This window comes from Danio aesculapii, chromosome 24 (genome assembly GCF_903798145.1).
Source record: "Danio aesculapii chromosome 24, fDanAes4.1, whole genome shotgun sequence".
NCBI lineage: Eukaryota > Metazoa > Chordata > Actinopteri > Cypriniformes > Danionidae > Danio > Danio aesculapii.
The window spans coordinates 25,653,247-25,670,520 of NC_079458.1; the positions used below are offsets into that span (position 1 = coordinate 25,653,247).

Below are 17,274 nucleotides of genomic sequence, written 5' to 3' on the forward strand. Positions count from 1 at the left end.
ACTGAGTCACGTTTCTGATGTTGTTCCAAACTGTTTGTTTTATTTTCAAGATCTGAGATGAACTAGCTCCTGCTGCCTTTAGCAGCATGCCAATAAATGCCATGTACAATAGCATTCAAACTTGCATGATTAGCATTTACCACTGAATAAAGCACATGAGTTGTACCTGAGGTGGTCATTGACCGTTTTCTGTTGTTCAGCTGCAAGAAATAGAAGCCGTTTCTAATATATAAATTTCAGATGTTGGTTGGAACAAAAACTCCTTTTAAAATGGAAAATATTCCTTCTACTACATGCCGTTGCTTTTATTTAGAACATGACTTAAATCAGCCTTTAGTCTCTAGTCAGGAAAGCTCCTGTTGTTGTTGTCAATCTGGCAACCTGTGCTTGTGTGGGTTTTGAATCAAGAGTTCAATACTTAGTTCAACCACTGGGTGTCAAACTTGCATACTGCACCTTTAAGTAAAAAATGATATTGTATAGTGGTATCAGAGTGATGGATTTAATAATTTAAACATTTTTGACTTTTATTTAGTTACTTTAAGCATAATTTGTTGAAATTGTCAACCAGTGTTAATAAATTAATTAATAAGAGTAGTTTGCTTAGTGTTGCATGGTGACAATTTAACTCACAATAATTTATTAATTAATGTTTATTAATAATTTATTAACTTTTTGTAGTTACTATTTAATGTACGATTTCAGTTTGTTGTCAGTTTTATTATTTAATTCATTTCATTTTATTTTCCTACATCCTATTTATGTGACCCTTTCTTTTACTCCTGAACTGTACCATAATTTTATGATGAATTTACTCACTCATTTTCCATATTTGCTTTCTTTACATAAAATAACAATACAGACTGAAAAGAATATAAGCAGTTAAAATAAATATTGCACTTATGTTACACTAGAGAAAATCTAAAAATCTGTACAAAACCCTTAAATGAACACTGCTCTCTTTTTGTTATCAGGACAAGAAATCGAGCCCTATCTGCCCTCTCTTATGGAAACAATGTTGTCAGCCCTTAACAGTGCAGAAATCCTTAAACTGAAAGAGCTTGCTGTCAGTGCAATAGGAGCAATAGGTAATTTCCTCCTTCTATTAATACAGCATTTCATGATGTTACAGTTATGCTGAGATCTCGCTTTCACAGCTAATGCTGCCACGGAGATGCTAGTGCCTTACTTTCCTCCAATTATTGAGAGTCTGAAGGGATTCCTGACAGACACGAGAGAGGAGATGAGAGCTCTGCAGACACAGGCGCTGGGTAAAAACCATCTTCACACTTTGTAATTGTAAGCATTGTAATGCATGCAGTCTAATCTAATCTTCCATCACTGCTCTTTCTCTCATAGACACACTCTCTGTGTTGGCTCGCACTGTTGGGAAGGATGTGTTCAGTCCGTTGGCAGCGGAGTGTGTACAGTTGGGTTTGAATCTCACTGATGCAGTGGATGATCCAGACCTGCGCCGATGCACGTACGACCTCAGTAATCCTCTGTGTTTGTTCTGAAAAAGCTGTAGTTAAGGTGATTGGGGGGATTGATGTTAAGGGGATGATTCGTAATTTCTCATTAAAAGTAATGAAAAAATTATAGCAACAACCCTTTACACTGCATGTCAATTGCTTGCATTTGTGACCAAACTTTATGCTGGCCAGCTAATAATGTCTGTTGTTAGCCATTAGCTATTAAGTGATTAGATTTTACTTGCCAGTGATTGAGTTGGAGGCTCAAAATAGGATTAGCAGTGATTTATATTTTCACTCGTCTGCTCTTGAATAGACTGAGCACATGGGAGCTTCTCTTTTATTGACAGTGCACTAAGTTCCTATTTCTGCTCAAATCAATGTATGTGCAGAGTATCTGATATACTGTTGTAGGGGTAATTTACAGTTTTAACCCAACGAATGACCAGTCTGTCAGATGAAGAAGAGCCGTAGTCAGAGATTCAAATAAATAAAGTTTACTGAAGTTAGTTTGCAGTTTCATCAGCAGGAGCCAGCTTCAACACTCGCAATGAGTTCCTAGGCCACTCTGTTTGCAATCACAAATCAATAACAATTATACTCTCACATAACATCATTAACTGCGTCAGACATATAGGTGTTCTAATCTGATTGGTTAAAACACAAATTTTCATGTGGGTGCGTGCGTACAATTCTGAACAATATCTTAAGCATATAAACGTCAGACATCCACTAGACTGTTTAGAGCTGACTGCAGACCTGTGAAACGGTTCCAAAATCAAATAGAACACACACTTTAAGTACAATCTGTTTCTTACCCAAGGCTGAGTGTGCTCTCAGCCGTCTTTATCAAAAATAGTTAAAAACCAGTATAATCTACATTCAGGCAGTTAGGTCCTTGCTACACAAAGTCTATCTTGGATAAAAAGTAGAATCACTTTAAAAGAATTAACCGTAAAAACGGCAAAATCACGTAAAACAATTTAGATAGTATTAACTCGTAGAAATAACAATAGAAACAGTTGGTTCCAGTCCTCAGCCCTTTAGTTCCACTCAAGGTCTCCATAACTTCTGACTTAGTTTGGTGGCTCCTGAAAATAGTTACAAAGAGACAAGCAAATGCACTGAACATTCTTACATAAAGCAGTGTGTTAACTTTATTTATTATTTAATTATCATCTTTAATAAATGTAATAAGAAACAGGATGATGAGAAAAGGATAAACGTTGATCCATGCTGAGACGGATTGGAAGGTATAAATCTGAATCCTTCACTGTAAACTTTCTTTTAAACACTAAGAAAGAGAATATTTACCATCTGATCATTTTTATTTCAGTAAATCAGATTAATTTTGGTTTTAAGTTCAGTTTTTCTGATTTTAAAATCTATAACACAAATATTATTGGATAAATGTAGCAATGTAAATAATTTTATACTATAAATTTATATAAATTTATACCCCTCCAAAAAAAGATTTATATAAACACACTACCTGACAAAAGTCTTGTCATCTAGCCCAGTTGTAAGAGCAACAAATAATAACTTGACTTCTAGTTGATTATTTGGGAAAGTGGCATAAAGTATATTTTCCTCATATATCATCTGTTGAACTGCATCCCAATCATCACAAATACAGCAAAAGACCTATTGGAACCTGCATGGACCAAAGATTCTCACAGAAACCAGTCTGAAACCAGTGTGAAGTAAAAATTGTGGTTTGGGGTTTAATTCAGTATGGGCATGCGAGAGATCTGCAGGGTGGATGGCAACATCAACAGCCTGAGGTATCAAGACATTTGTGCTGCCCATTACATTACAAACCACAGGAAAGGGCAAATTTTTCAGCAGGATAGCACACCTTTTCATACTTCAGCCTCTACATCAAAGTTCCTGAAAGCAAAGAAGGTCAAAGTGCTCCAAGATTAGCCAGCCCAGTCACCAAACATGAACATTATTGAGCATGTGTGGGGTAAGATGTAGGAGGCCTTAAAGATGAATCCAAAGAATCTTGATGAACTCTAGGAGACCTTCAAGATCTAAGTGACAAGACTTTTGTCTAAGCAAAGTCAGACCTTACTGTCCAAATTAAATAATTAAAAATCAAGGCATGATCTTATTTTATTTTAGTAAATAATTAAGCGTAATCTAGAGGCCTTTGCCTTTCACATAAGCCACTTCCAGCCACAATCTATCACTGGGAAACATCCATGCACACTCATTCACACACGTACACTATGGACAACTTAGCTTACACAATTCACCTGTACCGCATGTCTTTGGACTGTGGGGGAATCTGGAGCACCCGGAGGAAACCCACGCGAACACGGGGAGACACGCAACATGGGGGAACATGCATACTACACACAAAAATTTCAAGTGACCCAACCGAGGCTCGAACCAGCGACCTTCTTGCTGTAAAGCGAACGTGCTACCCACTGTGCCACTGTGCAGCCTTGCTTGTAAATGAAAAGTTGAAAACAACCTTCTGCATTCTGATTATTGTAATGTTTTTAAATATTCCAGCTGGAGTTTAAGCAGATTGTGTTCAGCCTCTTTTTTTTTCTGTCTCTCCAGATACAGCCTATTCTCTGCTGTGTCTGAAGTGAGTCCAGACTGTCTCACTCCTCACCTCACATCCATCACCACAGTGATGCTGCTGTCACTCAGATCCACAGAGGGAGTGACGGTCAGTTTGAGGCTCTTGGATCATCGTCTGTACACCATCAACTTTACAGCCGTCATATAATTCCTGTCTATTCTATAGGCTCATTTAGATGAAGACAAACAGTTTGTGCTCTTGGACGATGATGATGCTGATGATGGAGAAGAGGGCGACGCTATTTTAGATGAAGAGGGCGAGAATGAGGTTGATGACCGTGATGTTGCAGGGTACATTTCTGTGTTTCATACTCTGTCACTTTAGTTTTTTTCTTATGTAAGAGAGTATGTAATCAAAATTCTATCCTCAGATTCAGTGTGGAAAATGCGTACATAGATGAGAAGGAAGATGCTTGTGATGCCTTGGGTGAAATTGCCTTCAATACTGGGTAATGAGCATAATGAGTTTTACATAATGCACACACACTCTGACACATTTGCATTTACAAACTTGAGGCTTATTTTAGGTGTGAACGTACTACTGATTATGCTACAGAGCTAGATTTGCCATCACAATAACAAATTACTTTAAACAAAATGTCTGCGTGTGTACATGTTTGTGTCTGTGTGGATATATGTATATACACTATATTGCCAAATGTTTTGGGTAACCATAGCAACTCAACTATGCAATTGGTAGACCTTGTAAAAATCACAGAACAGGCCTTCAGATTAGCTGAAGAACATCAGCTGCATCCAAGCCTTACGTCACCAAGTGCAATTCAAAGCGTGGGATGCAGTGGTGTAAAATAGGCCAACAATGCACTCTAAAGCAGTCGAGACATGTTCTCTGGAGTGACAAATCACGCTTGTCTGTCTGGCAATCCAATGGACAAATCTGGTTTTGGTGTTTGCCAGGAGAATAATAGTTGCCTGACTGCATGGTGCCAAGTTTAAAGTTTGGCACAGGGGGATCATGATGTGGGCTTGTTTTTAAGGGCTTGGGCTTAGTGTGGAGGAACTTGACTGGTCTGCACAGAGTCCTGACCTTAACCTGAATGAACACATTTGTGGTGAATTGGAGTGGAGACTGCTAGTAAAGCCTTGCTCTATATCAGTGCCTGACCTCACAAATGCACTTCTAGAAGAATGGTCAAAATTCCTGTAAAGCAACTCCTAAACCTCGTGGAAAACCTACACTGAATAGTTTAAGCTGTTATAGATGCAAAGCGTTGCTCCACGTCGACGCCAATAATATAGTGGTTAAGTACGCTGACTTATAGCACCATGGTGCTCATGACCCGTGTTTGATTCCAGGCTCGAAGTTCTATGTTGATCCTTCCCATCTCTGCTCCCAATGCTTTAATGTCTGTCCTCTACTATCCTATCACAATTAAAGGTGCAAACCCCTAAAAATATTTATTTTTAAAAGTTGCTCCAAATGAAACCAATTAAGATTGAGATGTTGTTAAAGTTTGAGTGAATAAAGTGTGGTTACCTATACTTTAAATTGGACTTAGGCTTTTGACCCATCCAAGTGCATACACACGAGTGAGAAGTAAGAGCATGTGCACACACACAAAAACACACTGTAAACAGCCATTGCTGCAGTCCCTGGAGAGCAGTTGGAGGAATCTGTGCCTTACTCAAGGGTGGTGAGAGCGCTGGTTTTACACTCTTACCACCCACAGGGACTTGAACCTCTGTCTTTACGATCATAAGTCTAACTCTTTTACCATTAGGCCATGGGTGTTGAGGGTGGCAGAGTCCAACTTCAATTCCTTTGCAACTTTTGGCTTACAAGTCCAACACCCTAACCATTATGCCACAACTGCATTTAAGAACAGAAGTCCCAAAACTTATGGCAATACAGTGTATACAGTAGTCAAGTACAGTAGTTTTAGGATGACTTTGACAAGAAATGTTGACTACTGTTCATGTGTGGGTGTGTGTGTGTATATGTGTAATATTGTACTAATATTTCACAATAGTGCTGTTTTACAGTTTTTCCAAATGAAAGCAACCTTGTTGAACATAAAGAGACAGAACTGTGGAAAAAAACACAACTCCCACCCATTTTAACAGTTTGACGACATTAACAGCAATTTAAAAGAACATTTATGCCCTATAAAAACTAGTTTTTTTTTACAGAAATTCTTTCAATTATTCATTCTTTTAACTTACAGTTATTTGAGTACTTTATGGACATTTTGATGGGTAGATCAATTAGTAATCAAAAATCCTTTATGAAATATTTTGTACTGTTTTCCACTTATTTTATTTGTGTAAAAATGATAATTATTACTTTAATATTACACTTACTATTATTTTTTTTTTTTACCATGCATACAACCAAACACAACCGTAATATATTTGTCACAATTTCCAAGGAAAACTAAATGTTTATTTTGATGGGTATCATTAAAAGCTTGAGTTTGCTAAGCTTGAGACATGATGATTTTCACATAAAATTATAAAAAATATATATAACAGCCAAAATCACAATGTTCATTGCTTTGTAATATTCAGAGACACTAGTCGATATCACAGTTTAATAATGTATAGAATACTATGTTTTATTTATGCCAAAAACATTGATAAAAACAAAACTTCATGAGATTCTACATATACTCGTAATTATGTCTTCATGGAAATCATGGCGCTCTTCATTTATTGTTTTAAGTAGTGTTTTATAAATAGTTTGTACTGACTGTTGAGGAAAAAAAATTTTAGTGTCCTTTTTACTTTTGCATGTTTAGCCTTGATTCAGATATTTAGAAACATTTGTTGTTTTTATCTGTTGTTTGTAACTGGTCCATATATGAAATTTTAAAATTTTTGTATTCATCCAGCTGATTCTGTCTTATTTTTCTGTCAGAGTGGCGTTCCAGCCATTCCTGGAGTCCAGTTTCCAGCAGGTGTATGATCTCCGTGATGTGAGTGACTGGTGGCTTGTATTGTTTCATGAGAGTTTGTGCAGTATGAAATGCTGATGTGTTACTGATGTTGGTGCTCTTTTGTGAATGTGCATCCATTAGTTCCCACATGAGGACGTGAGGAAAGCTGCCTTTGGTGCCATGGGTCAGTTCTGTCGAGCTCAGCACAAAGTGTGGAAGGAAAACCCAACAGAGGCCAACCATCAGGGTACATTCACACACACTGTACACAATAAGACTGAGTCGCATGACAACATAATGGTGTGATATACTGTGTGATAGAAGTAATGGTAGTAGCTTGTGAAGATGCTTCTGTACTGTCTATGATGCTAAAACAATAGTACACAACTGTTGCAAATGTGATACAATTACATTTAATTAGTCAACTTGCAGTTAATATAGTTAATTAGATTCAATTTGTTTTTGCTGTAGCTCATAATTAGCCTGTGCACATCCTGACTCATTTTGCCAGCAGGGGTCACATATTAATAACTCGTGAACATTAATGCCTCGTTTCCTCTGAGGGGTACAGTACAGTTAAGTACAGAACCGTGCGTTTCGGGCTATCAGGCTTGCGTGTTCATTGCCAGCAGTTCCCTTGGTGTACACCAGATGGTTTAAAAAGAAAGCAATATGGTTCGTACACACATCGCATCTTTTGCAATCTAAAGTAAATTATTTCAAATATGGACAAATATTTGAATAAATATGAACAAATATGGAGAGGAAGCGGAACCCTTTGTGCTTTCCACATTTAAATGCAACACGTAAATGAGCCCTGTAAACAACAATGGAGAACATACAACATATGCTGTTCTTTCTTTTTGGCATGTGACTGTTTGTCAGAAGAGAACCACAATTTATGAAGTCATTTTATTATTATGGTGTCATGTTTCAGCTGTCTATTTAAAATTGCCACTTCCTGTGTTGTCGTTCCCCTGACTTGTTGCACACACAAGTAACAATTTTCTGTAAACCAATAGCATTCAGCAGCAAGTCTAGCCTCCACTCTGTTAGATCAATAGTTACAGAGCACAATCTGAAGACCATGCCCAACGGGGGTAAGACTGTTCAACCCACTACATTGACTATATTGTAGGAAGCTGCTTCGTCATTTTGGACAATTAACAAAAAATAAAACGGTATTAAACAGTAAACACAAAAAAAAAACAACTACATTTTCAGAAGCTATCGATGCAAAAAAACAAGCATTTAAGAACACAAAAGCAGTGTGCAGCATTTAATATCAGAGTGACCCACTATAACACTTAAGCCTGGTTTATACTTCTGCGTCAAGTGATCGGCGTGACCCACTCCGCATGCAACGCGCATAGCTGTGCATTCATACTTCTGCGTGCTGTTTCTGTTGCTTTGCAACAACACTTCTGAAATGCTAGTTGGCAGTGATGTATTTATGTTCCTCTGTGTCGAGTTTCTTCGCTGGTGTTTTGTTTTTTCTGAACGCTTCCTTAATGTACAAGTAGTTCAAACTCGCTCATTTTGAGGCAGGAACAGGCGGACGTGCAACAACTTAGGTAAACATAAACAAACTTTCCATTTGAAGCTCCTTCATGGAACTCCACACTTTTAAACAATCGCTCCATCGGGCTCGCGGTCCTGCCCACTCTTGTCAGTGATACCAAGCCGACCAATGACAGAGCTTATGCTACGCATCGTTGTGTAGTTACATTTTTGAGAAGTGCACGTCAGCGACGACCACGGTGAGGGCTATGCGTCCATAGCATATGCGTGCGCTTGACGCAGAAGTATAAATCAGCCTACCTGTAATGTTCATTCACACTCTCTCTAGATACTTCCTCCAGCTCCTCTGGAGTGATCCCAAGACATTTCCAGGCCAGCCGAGAAACGTAGTCCCTCGAGTCCTGGGTCTTCCCCGAGGTCTCCTCCCGGTGGGACATGCCTGGATCACCTCCCTAGGTAGGTGTCCAGGAGGCATCTGAAACAGATGCCCCGAGCCACCTCAGCTGACCTCTCTTGATGTGGGGGAGCATTGGCTCTAATTCGAGCTCCTCCCGGGTGTCAGAGCTCCTCACCCTATCCATAAGGTTGCGCCCTGCCACCCTGCGAAGGAAACTCATTTCAGCCGCTTGTATCCGAGATCTTGTCCTTTCGGTCATGACCCAAAGCTCATGACCATAGGTGAGAGTAGGAACATAGATTGACCGGTAAATCGAAAGCTTTGCCTTTCGGCTCAGCTCCTTCTTTACCACAACGGACCGGTACATCGACTGTATTACTGCTGCTGTTGCACCAATCCGCCTGTCAATCTCACGTTTCATCCTTCCCTCACTTGTGATACCCCAAGATACTTGAACTCATCCACCTGGGGTAAAGACTTTCCTCCAACCTGGAGATGGCAAGATGGTTTTATATGTATACAATACTAAACTGTATTGGTCTATGTCAACCCTTTTCCTGACCTGGGCCTTTTGTTAGAGAAATTATCCAATTGAATGGCTTGATGTGAAACACTGTAATATTTACAACTTTCTTTTAACCAAACAATGGAGGGACAAGCTGTTTTATATATATATATATATATATATATATATATATATATATATATATATATATATATATATATATATATATATATATATATATATATATATATATATATATATATATATATATATATATATATATTAAGGCACTCGCAAATGTTGTTACTTACACAGATTAATGCATTATCCACATTTTTCTGCTTTATACACAAGTTGCAAGTCAAACTCATATACAGATACAGATATGTAATATAATATACTAAACTCAGATTTGGATATGTGACTTTCCAGTTCAAAATGTTCACCTCTCACACAGGAATAATGAGTGTCAGGATCGCACAATTCACCCACTCTTTCAGCTGGTGCTTCACGTCTGTTACCTATATCCACATTTCTCCCCCTTTAATGGCTGGCTTTTACAGTTTGGTAGTATAAAATAACATAATTTTGTTGTTTTTCAGCTTGTTTGCTGAATGTCACATGGCAGCTTTTGGGCATTGTTCTGTTTTTTATGTAACAAGTTAGAAATGAAAGGTGGCAGCTTCCCACAATAGAAAGTCAATGAAGTGTGTTGGATTGCCCCCTCATCCCTTGTATGAGTATTGTTCCCCAAAAAGTGTTACAGTCCGCTTTGCTATTTTGATATTTTTGTCAGTGGAAATGACTAGGCGCGTGACATGATTTCGTTTTACGAGATCTCGCAAGATTAAATTGCGATGAGATTTCTCGTTGAGGTCTTGTGAGTTAAAATGGAGAATAAGGATGAAGCTAGCGTTAAAGATTGGAGGCAGGGTTGGATTTGGACTGCAAATCAAGTGCTTTGCACACACCTGGCAACCCAGGCTGGCTTTGGCGTTGTGCATGACCCTTGGTTTTTTTTTATTCACCGTAGTTTAACAGCTCCCGGGTCCAGTCAAACAGAGGCTACAACTGCTGCTTCACACATTAACCATGATTTGAAACCACATGATGGAATAGCACTTTAGATATGCTTAAAGTCATAATTGTCATAAACACAAATTGAATTAAGACGTATGTGTTGTGTGTGTATGTGTTGTATTCCTATATCAGTCGTCTAATTAAAGTGCAATACAGATATGGAAAAGCCATAATCAAACAATTATCGTCTTTTTGTATTTTTAGCCACATTTTGCAACAGGAGGGTCCAAAATAAAATAAAATAAAAATAAAATACATAATTTTTTTTTTAAAGTTCAATTTGTGGAAAGGAGTTGGATTTCTGATGTGAAATTGTACAGGGGAGAAGCCAGTCAGTATTTTTAGGGTTTTTCAGAGTTTGTAGCTAAATTTTTTGCAATGTTTGCTTGTCCTTTACTGCATAGAATTTGTTAAAATAGATGTAAAATACCATTCAATGAGTTTCAAAAATGCATCTTAAATGTTTTACATTTTAAGATTTTATTTTTTTATTTTTTAATAATTTTTTTTGTTTAATAATCTATTTCTCTTTCATATATTATATAATATATAACGTTATTTATTCATATATTAGCAAACAATTTTATAGTTCTTTACAGCATAGAACTCATTCAAATAAAACTAAAATAACATATATTACAAGCTGATTTTTGTTGGTCAGTTATCTACAAAATAAACTAAAAGAATGAATAAATTTTAGATGAAGTTACGTGCGAAATAATAAATTTTTGGCTTTGACCTCTTAAGGCCCAAGGTGTTTTTTTACATGAATTTTTTATTTCTCTTTGCTATTTGGGCTTTTTGAAACCTAATTAGGATAAAAATGTAAGTATCATCTTTTGATACAATGTACTTGTATTGAAAAATGATGTCCATACATGTGGACTCGTGGTCCGAATTTACATAAAACACTTTTTCCTGAATTTCTTTTAATGCATATATAATATAGAAATATTTTTTTGAACTTGCTTTGACTATCAGAGAGTAAAAACAACATTTTGTCCCATTTTGGACAGTTAAAAATAGTGTTTGGGACATTTCATATGTTGCAAAACAGTTGAAGGATGACATTGTATGTCTGTAACAAAATATAAAACATTCAAAGTATTTTAAATAGCCACTTAAGAGCTAAAATATGCTATCCATGTATGTGGACACTTAAGCACTACGGGGTTAGGGGAATTAACCTCACATTAACCATAAAATATAGTATTTCTGACAATTTTCTTTATAATTTGAGTTATGTATTACAGTATCGCAATACTACTTGGTATCATGATACTTCAACTAGTATAGTATGGTAAGATTAATCAATGGTATCGCAACAACCCTAGTAAGCATCTTGTCACACCCCTAGAAATGAGCCATTGTTTCTGTAGCACTTAATATAATACAAATTATGTCAGCAGTTTAACTGAGATAAAAAAAGAGATAAACAAAAGGGTAGTATAGTTGCATAAAGGACTGGAGTGTCTTTCTAATGTCATACTTATGTTTCATATTTTGCATAACATAAATGCATACAATAATTTTTTTTGTGATGGTTGTGTGGTATATATTAAATGCTGTTATCCTTGCAAGATTTTGCGCTCATCTGCCATGTCTTTTATGCACATCCACAAGTCTGCGATTTTTCATTTGTAGCCTCTTTTACATTCACATCACTCTCCCTGTGCTTCCTTTCATCTGTTCTCTGTCTCCTTCATTATTGATGTCTCCCAGAAAGAATTAGGAGGAGCTTCATTTGACGAGAGGATTAAACTTTAACTCTGACTTCATTAGTGTGTAGTGCCTCACGGCCCCTGTCACTAACTCATTCTTTAATTCACTCATTATCATTTCCTTTTCACCCACTCCTTTATTCAAATGAGCTGCAGTCGATGTGAAGGTGAAAGAGCTTGTAGTTTTGAATTATCCTTTGATCATCTCTTTCTCTCTCTCATTGTATCTATCCAGTTCTGAATAAGCTGTTGGAGGTGGTTTTGCCTTGTTTTCTTGAGGCTGTGAAGCAGGACAGAGAGAGACAGGTGGTGATGGCTATTCTGGAATCTATGAATGGTGTAATCAAATCCTGCCAGGGGGAGGCGCTGCAGGCTCCAGGGAGACTGGCCGAAATAAGTAACGTCATCAAAGATGTTCTGAAGAAAAAGGTCAGATTTGATCTTAATTTTAATATTAACTTAAGACTTTGGTTGCAATAGCAGTTGACTTGCATTTTATAACATATCAGCCAATACAACTGATGTGTGTAATTTATTTGCAAACGAAAAAAATGGACAAATTTGTGCATGTTTTAATGCACAGGACATAAAATGTTTGTTGCAAAGACTAAATGTAACAATATCTATGTCTACTTACAGATTCCGCACTTACTGAAAATACATGTACTCTAGTAGCATACTAACTATTCTACTAATTTTAATGGCAAAATATGCTTGTCATTGTCAAAATCAAAAAACATTCTTGCATTCATACAATTTTAATTTAAGTTAAATATTAAAAGTAAAGTTTGTTTTAAATATATGTAGTAGTTGTACTTTTTATTGTATAAAACACTTATTAGAAAAACTGTCATAAATCTGCTGGGCAGCATTTGTGATAGAGAATTACTTAGAAATGTTTAGATTGTAATCATGGTTTTCTTTTGTAATTTTTGACTGAATTGTGTGTACATATCAAGCATTGTGCATTCATTTTGCTGAAACTGGAATGAATGTATAACAAATGTATTTTTTACTGTAAACTGAACTCATTATTAATGTAAAATAATGCTTAAATGTGATAGATGAAATGCGATTTGATTCTGTTACTAATTGTCGTTCACGACGTTTCACGATTTTAGATTTTGTGAAAATGCCAGAAATCACCCAAAATTCCAAACTGTTTATGCCCAGAGCAAGATACAGGACAGTGGGGAGTAGTTATAGAGCATCTCTTAATAATTAAGCTTTACAATAACATCAAACAAAATCAAAGAGGAAATAGTAGCTTGACCAGCTGGAGCATCAGTACATAGCAAAATGATTTATTGACCTCTAATGCATTTTACCTCTCTTTGCAAAATGCACACTCCCTAAGCTATTTCTAAGCCTAATTGATAGCAATGGCTTCCTCTGGTGGTTTGACAGTACTTTGCATATAGGGATGATCAGCTCTGTGTAGATATTACTGCCATGTTTCATAGATTAAAAATGCAAGAGAAATACAGCAAGATATTTAAACGGGACAAAATAGTGAAATAAGTGAGAAAAATTAGAGATTAATGTAAACACAGCTAATCACTATTAAAACTGTTGTAATGTGGTATTTGTAAGGAATTGGATGCAAGCAGAAAATGGCTTAGAATTCAGTTTTGGTATGATTTTGAAACATCATGTTCTAATTGAATTTTTGTGAACTGCCTTTATGCATTTAATCTCTCTGTCTGTAGAACTCTGTTATCGAGTAGAAAGCGGTCATTGGTCTTTTAGTGCTCCTTTAAAAGTTATAAATAACGCTCCAAACAATGTTGTCTCATCTTTGAGCCTTACTACGTTTGTTCCACATTTCTTCTACTTATTGACTGTGTTTTGTTATTCGTCATATTCCTTATCATTTGATTGAGAGAGTGTTGTACCAGAGAGAAAGGGCTGTGAGTTTGTCTTTGTTACAGTCCATCTAGAAAGTATTCGTAACGCTTCACTTTTTCCACATTTTTTTTGTTACAGCCTTATTCCAAAATGGATTAAATTCATTTATTTCCTCCAAATTCTACACACAATATCCCATAATGACAATGTGAAAAGATTTTTTGAAATTGTTGCAAATTTATTCAAAATAAAAAACCTAAAAACTCCCATGTACATAAGTATTCACAGCTTTTGCTGTGAAGCTCTAAACTAATCTTAGGTACATTCTGTTTCCACTGATCACTCTTGAGATGTTTCAGCAGCTTAATAGGAGTTCACCTGTGGTAAATTCAGTTGATTGGACATGATTTGAAAACGCATACACCTGTCTATATAAGGTCCCAGGGTTGACAGTGCATGTCAAAAGCACAAACCAAGCATGAAGGAATTGTCTGTAGACTTCCGAGACAGGATTATCTCGAGGCACAAGGCTGGGGAAAATTACAGAAGAATTTCTGCTACTCTGAAAGTTCCAATCGGCACAGTGCCCTACAGCATCCATATGTGGAAGATGTTTGGAACCACCAGGACTCTTCCTAGACCTGGCCGGCTATCAAAGCTGATTGATTGGGGGAGAAGGGCCTTAGTCAGGGAAGTGATCAATAACCCAATGGTCACTCTGTCTGAGCTCTAGTGTTCTTCTGTGGAGAGAGGAGAACCTTGCAGCAGGACAACCATCTGTGCAGCAATCCACCAGTCAGGCCTGTATGGTAGAGTGGCCAGACGGAAGCCACTCTCTGCCTGGAATTTGCCAAAAGGGCAAGAGAGACTCTCAGATCATAAGAAACAAAATTCTCTGGTCTGGTGAGACTAAACTTTAACTCTTGGAGTGAATGCCAGGCGTTATGTTTGGAGAAAACCAGGCACCGCTCATCACCAGGCTAATACCATCCCTACAGTGAAGCATGGTGGTGGCAGCGTCATGCTGTGGGGATGTTTTTCAGCAGCAGGAACTGGAAGACTAGTCAGTATAGAGGGTAAGATGAATGAAGCTATGTACAGAGACTTCTTGAGTGCTCTTGACCTCAGACTGTGGCGACGGTTTATCTTCCAGCAGGACAATGACCCAAAGCACACCGCCAAAATATCAATGTCCTTGTCCAATATCAATGACCTATATGTCCTTGGGTGGCCCAGCCAGAGCCCAGAACTAATCCTATTGAATGTCCCTGGAGAGATCTGAAAATGGCTGTACACCGTTGCTTCCCATCCAACCTGTTTGAGCTTGAGAGGTACTGCAAAGAGGAATGGGCAAAAATTCCCAAAGACAGGTGTGCCAAGCTTGTGGCATCATATTCAAAAAGACTTGAGGCTGTAATTGCTGCCAAAGGTGCATCAACAAAATATTGAGCAAAGGCTGTGAATGCTTATGTACATGTGATTTTTCAGCTTTTTTATTTTGAATAAATTTGCAACAATTAAAAAAAAAAAATCACATTGTCATTATTGGGTATTGTGTGTAGAATTTTGAGGAAATAAATGAATTTAATCTATTTTATTTGCTGTAACATAAAAAATTTGGAAAAAGTGAAGCGCTATGAATACTTTCGAGATGCACTGTATATCCAGTTCTGATCTTCCTGGGTATTTGACTTTTGCCTGTTTTGACTGTGATTTGAACTGTTTTGTATGCCTTTTGTAAATAGTATTGTATACATCTTATTTAGCCAAAACAAAAAGGCAGTAGGGGGTAATCGATGTTTGCTTATGTTTAGTTTTTTCCTCTTTTTTTAAATAGGTAAGTTAAGTGTAAAAATTGTTTGTTTGTTGTCCATGAAGATTTTCCCTTCTGAAAAAAAAAAAAAACTGTTTAATTTTGCCATCTCTCTGGTGTGAACATCTGAAAATCTCAGAATCGACGCATAATAGATTCCTCTAAAGATTTTTAGGGGGTGGCTGGTTATTTCTTCCGCCTGTAATCTTCTTTTTCTCTTGTCTCACTCAGACCGTGTGCCAGGATGTAGGTGGTGATGAAGCAGATGATGATGAGCAGCAGGTGTTTAAGATGATTTTCCAGTTTTTCTGATTTAGTCACATCTCACTGAGCGTTGAGAGCGAGTGGAATAACTGAATGTCTGTGTGTCAGGCCGAGTTTGATGCCATGCTGCAGGAGTTTGCTGGTGAAGGGATTCCTGCTTTAGCCTCTGCTGTACCAGCTGAGACCTTCTACCCTCACCTCAATGACCTGCTGCCCCTCATCATGAGCAAAACTGTGAGTCTGTCATTCTCCTATTCAGTTTTCTGAAGGCCAATTCACATCAAGAGCATCACAATTCAGGCACCAGTTTTCACAAAGTGAAATACAACATCCACTTTAACTCTGCAAAGTTTTGAATGGATAATAAATGAAAAAATGACATAAATTAAAAAGATAGAGATAAAGCTATAAGTAAAAGGGATTTCTAGTATTTTCTAAAATTAAAAAAATAAAAAAATAAAAAATAAAGGGGAAGAGAAGTTAATCCCCGGTGACTCTTGCTAGACACTGAACATTATTTACGACAGTAAACCACAGCCTTGAATTGGGACTTGTTTCCTAATTAATTTTTTTTTTTTTATAAAAATAAATATGATATGTTGTACAAGATGTTGGATTTCTATATTTAGCATTATCAGCAACAGTAGCAAAGATCATATTTCTTATTGAATACTTTTCTTTTTTCAACTGGTTCTTTCTTGATTTTATTTTTATTAAAATTACAGGTCTAAGTTCTGTTTGTTAAAATGAATGCAGTAATTGCATTAATATTATTGTATAAATGGAAAGCAAATGACATTTGTTTTCTCCCTTTTTTGCTGATCCGAAAAATCATCCGATCCGTGACTCTAAAACCATAGTGTGATCCGAACCGTGAGATTTGTGATCCGTTACACCACTCTATATATATATATATATATATATATATATATATATATATATATATATATATATATATATATATATAATTAGTACATTATACATTTACATCATATTATAAATTTTTTTTGTTATGATTGGTAAATTGCATAATGTTCAGTGCTCAATTTAATATATCTTTGCTTAAAGTAATACATTTCTTTTAAAAGAAAAAAAAACTGACCCCAAGGATTTCAAAGTGGACCCTTGTAGTATTTTTAAAATAATTATTAACAAGTT

At 36.6% G+C, this 17,274-nt stretch overlaps 1 protein-coding gene across 1 annotated transcript in view; it reads left to right on the forward strand.

Annotated features, from left to right (window-relative positions):
- ipo4 (importin 4) overlaps positions 1–17,274 on the forward strand; it is a 34,477-nt gene that overhangs the window by 10,661 nt on the left and 6,542 nt on the right. The window contains exons 15-25 of the mRNA XM_056450219.1: positions 975–1,088; positions 1,158–1,271; positions 1,360–1,483; positions 4,047–4,158; positions 4,237–4,361; positions 4,442–4,519; positions 6,949–7,006; positions 7,109–7,214; positions 12,427–12,620; positions 16,084–16,134; positions 16,225–16,350. Coding sequence (XP_056306194.1) covers positions 975–1,088; positions 1,158–1,271; positions 1,360–1,483; positions 4,047–4,158; positions 4,237–4,361; positions 4,442–4,519; positions 6,949–7,006; positions 7,109–7,214; positions 12,427–12,620; positions 16,084–16,134; positions 16,225–16,350 — 1,202 coding nt within the window. The remainder of the gene's footprint in view (positions 1–974; positions 1,089–1,157; positions 1,272–1,359; positions 1,484–4,046; positions 4,159–4,236; positions 4,362–4,441; positions 4,520–6,948; positions 7,007–7,108; positions 7,215–12,426; positions 12,621–16,083; positions 16,135–16,224; positions 16,351–17,274) is intronic.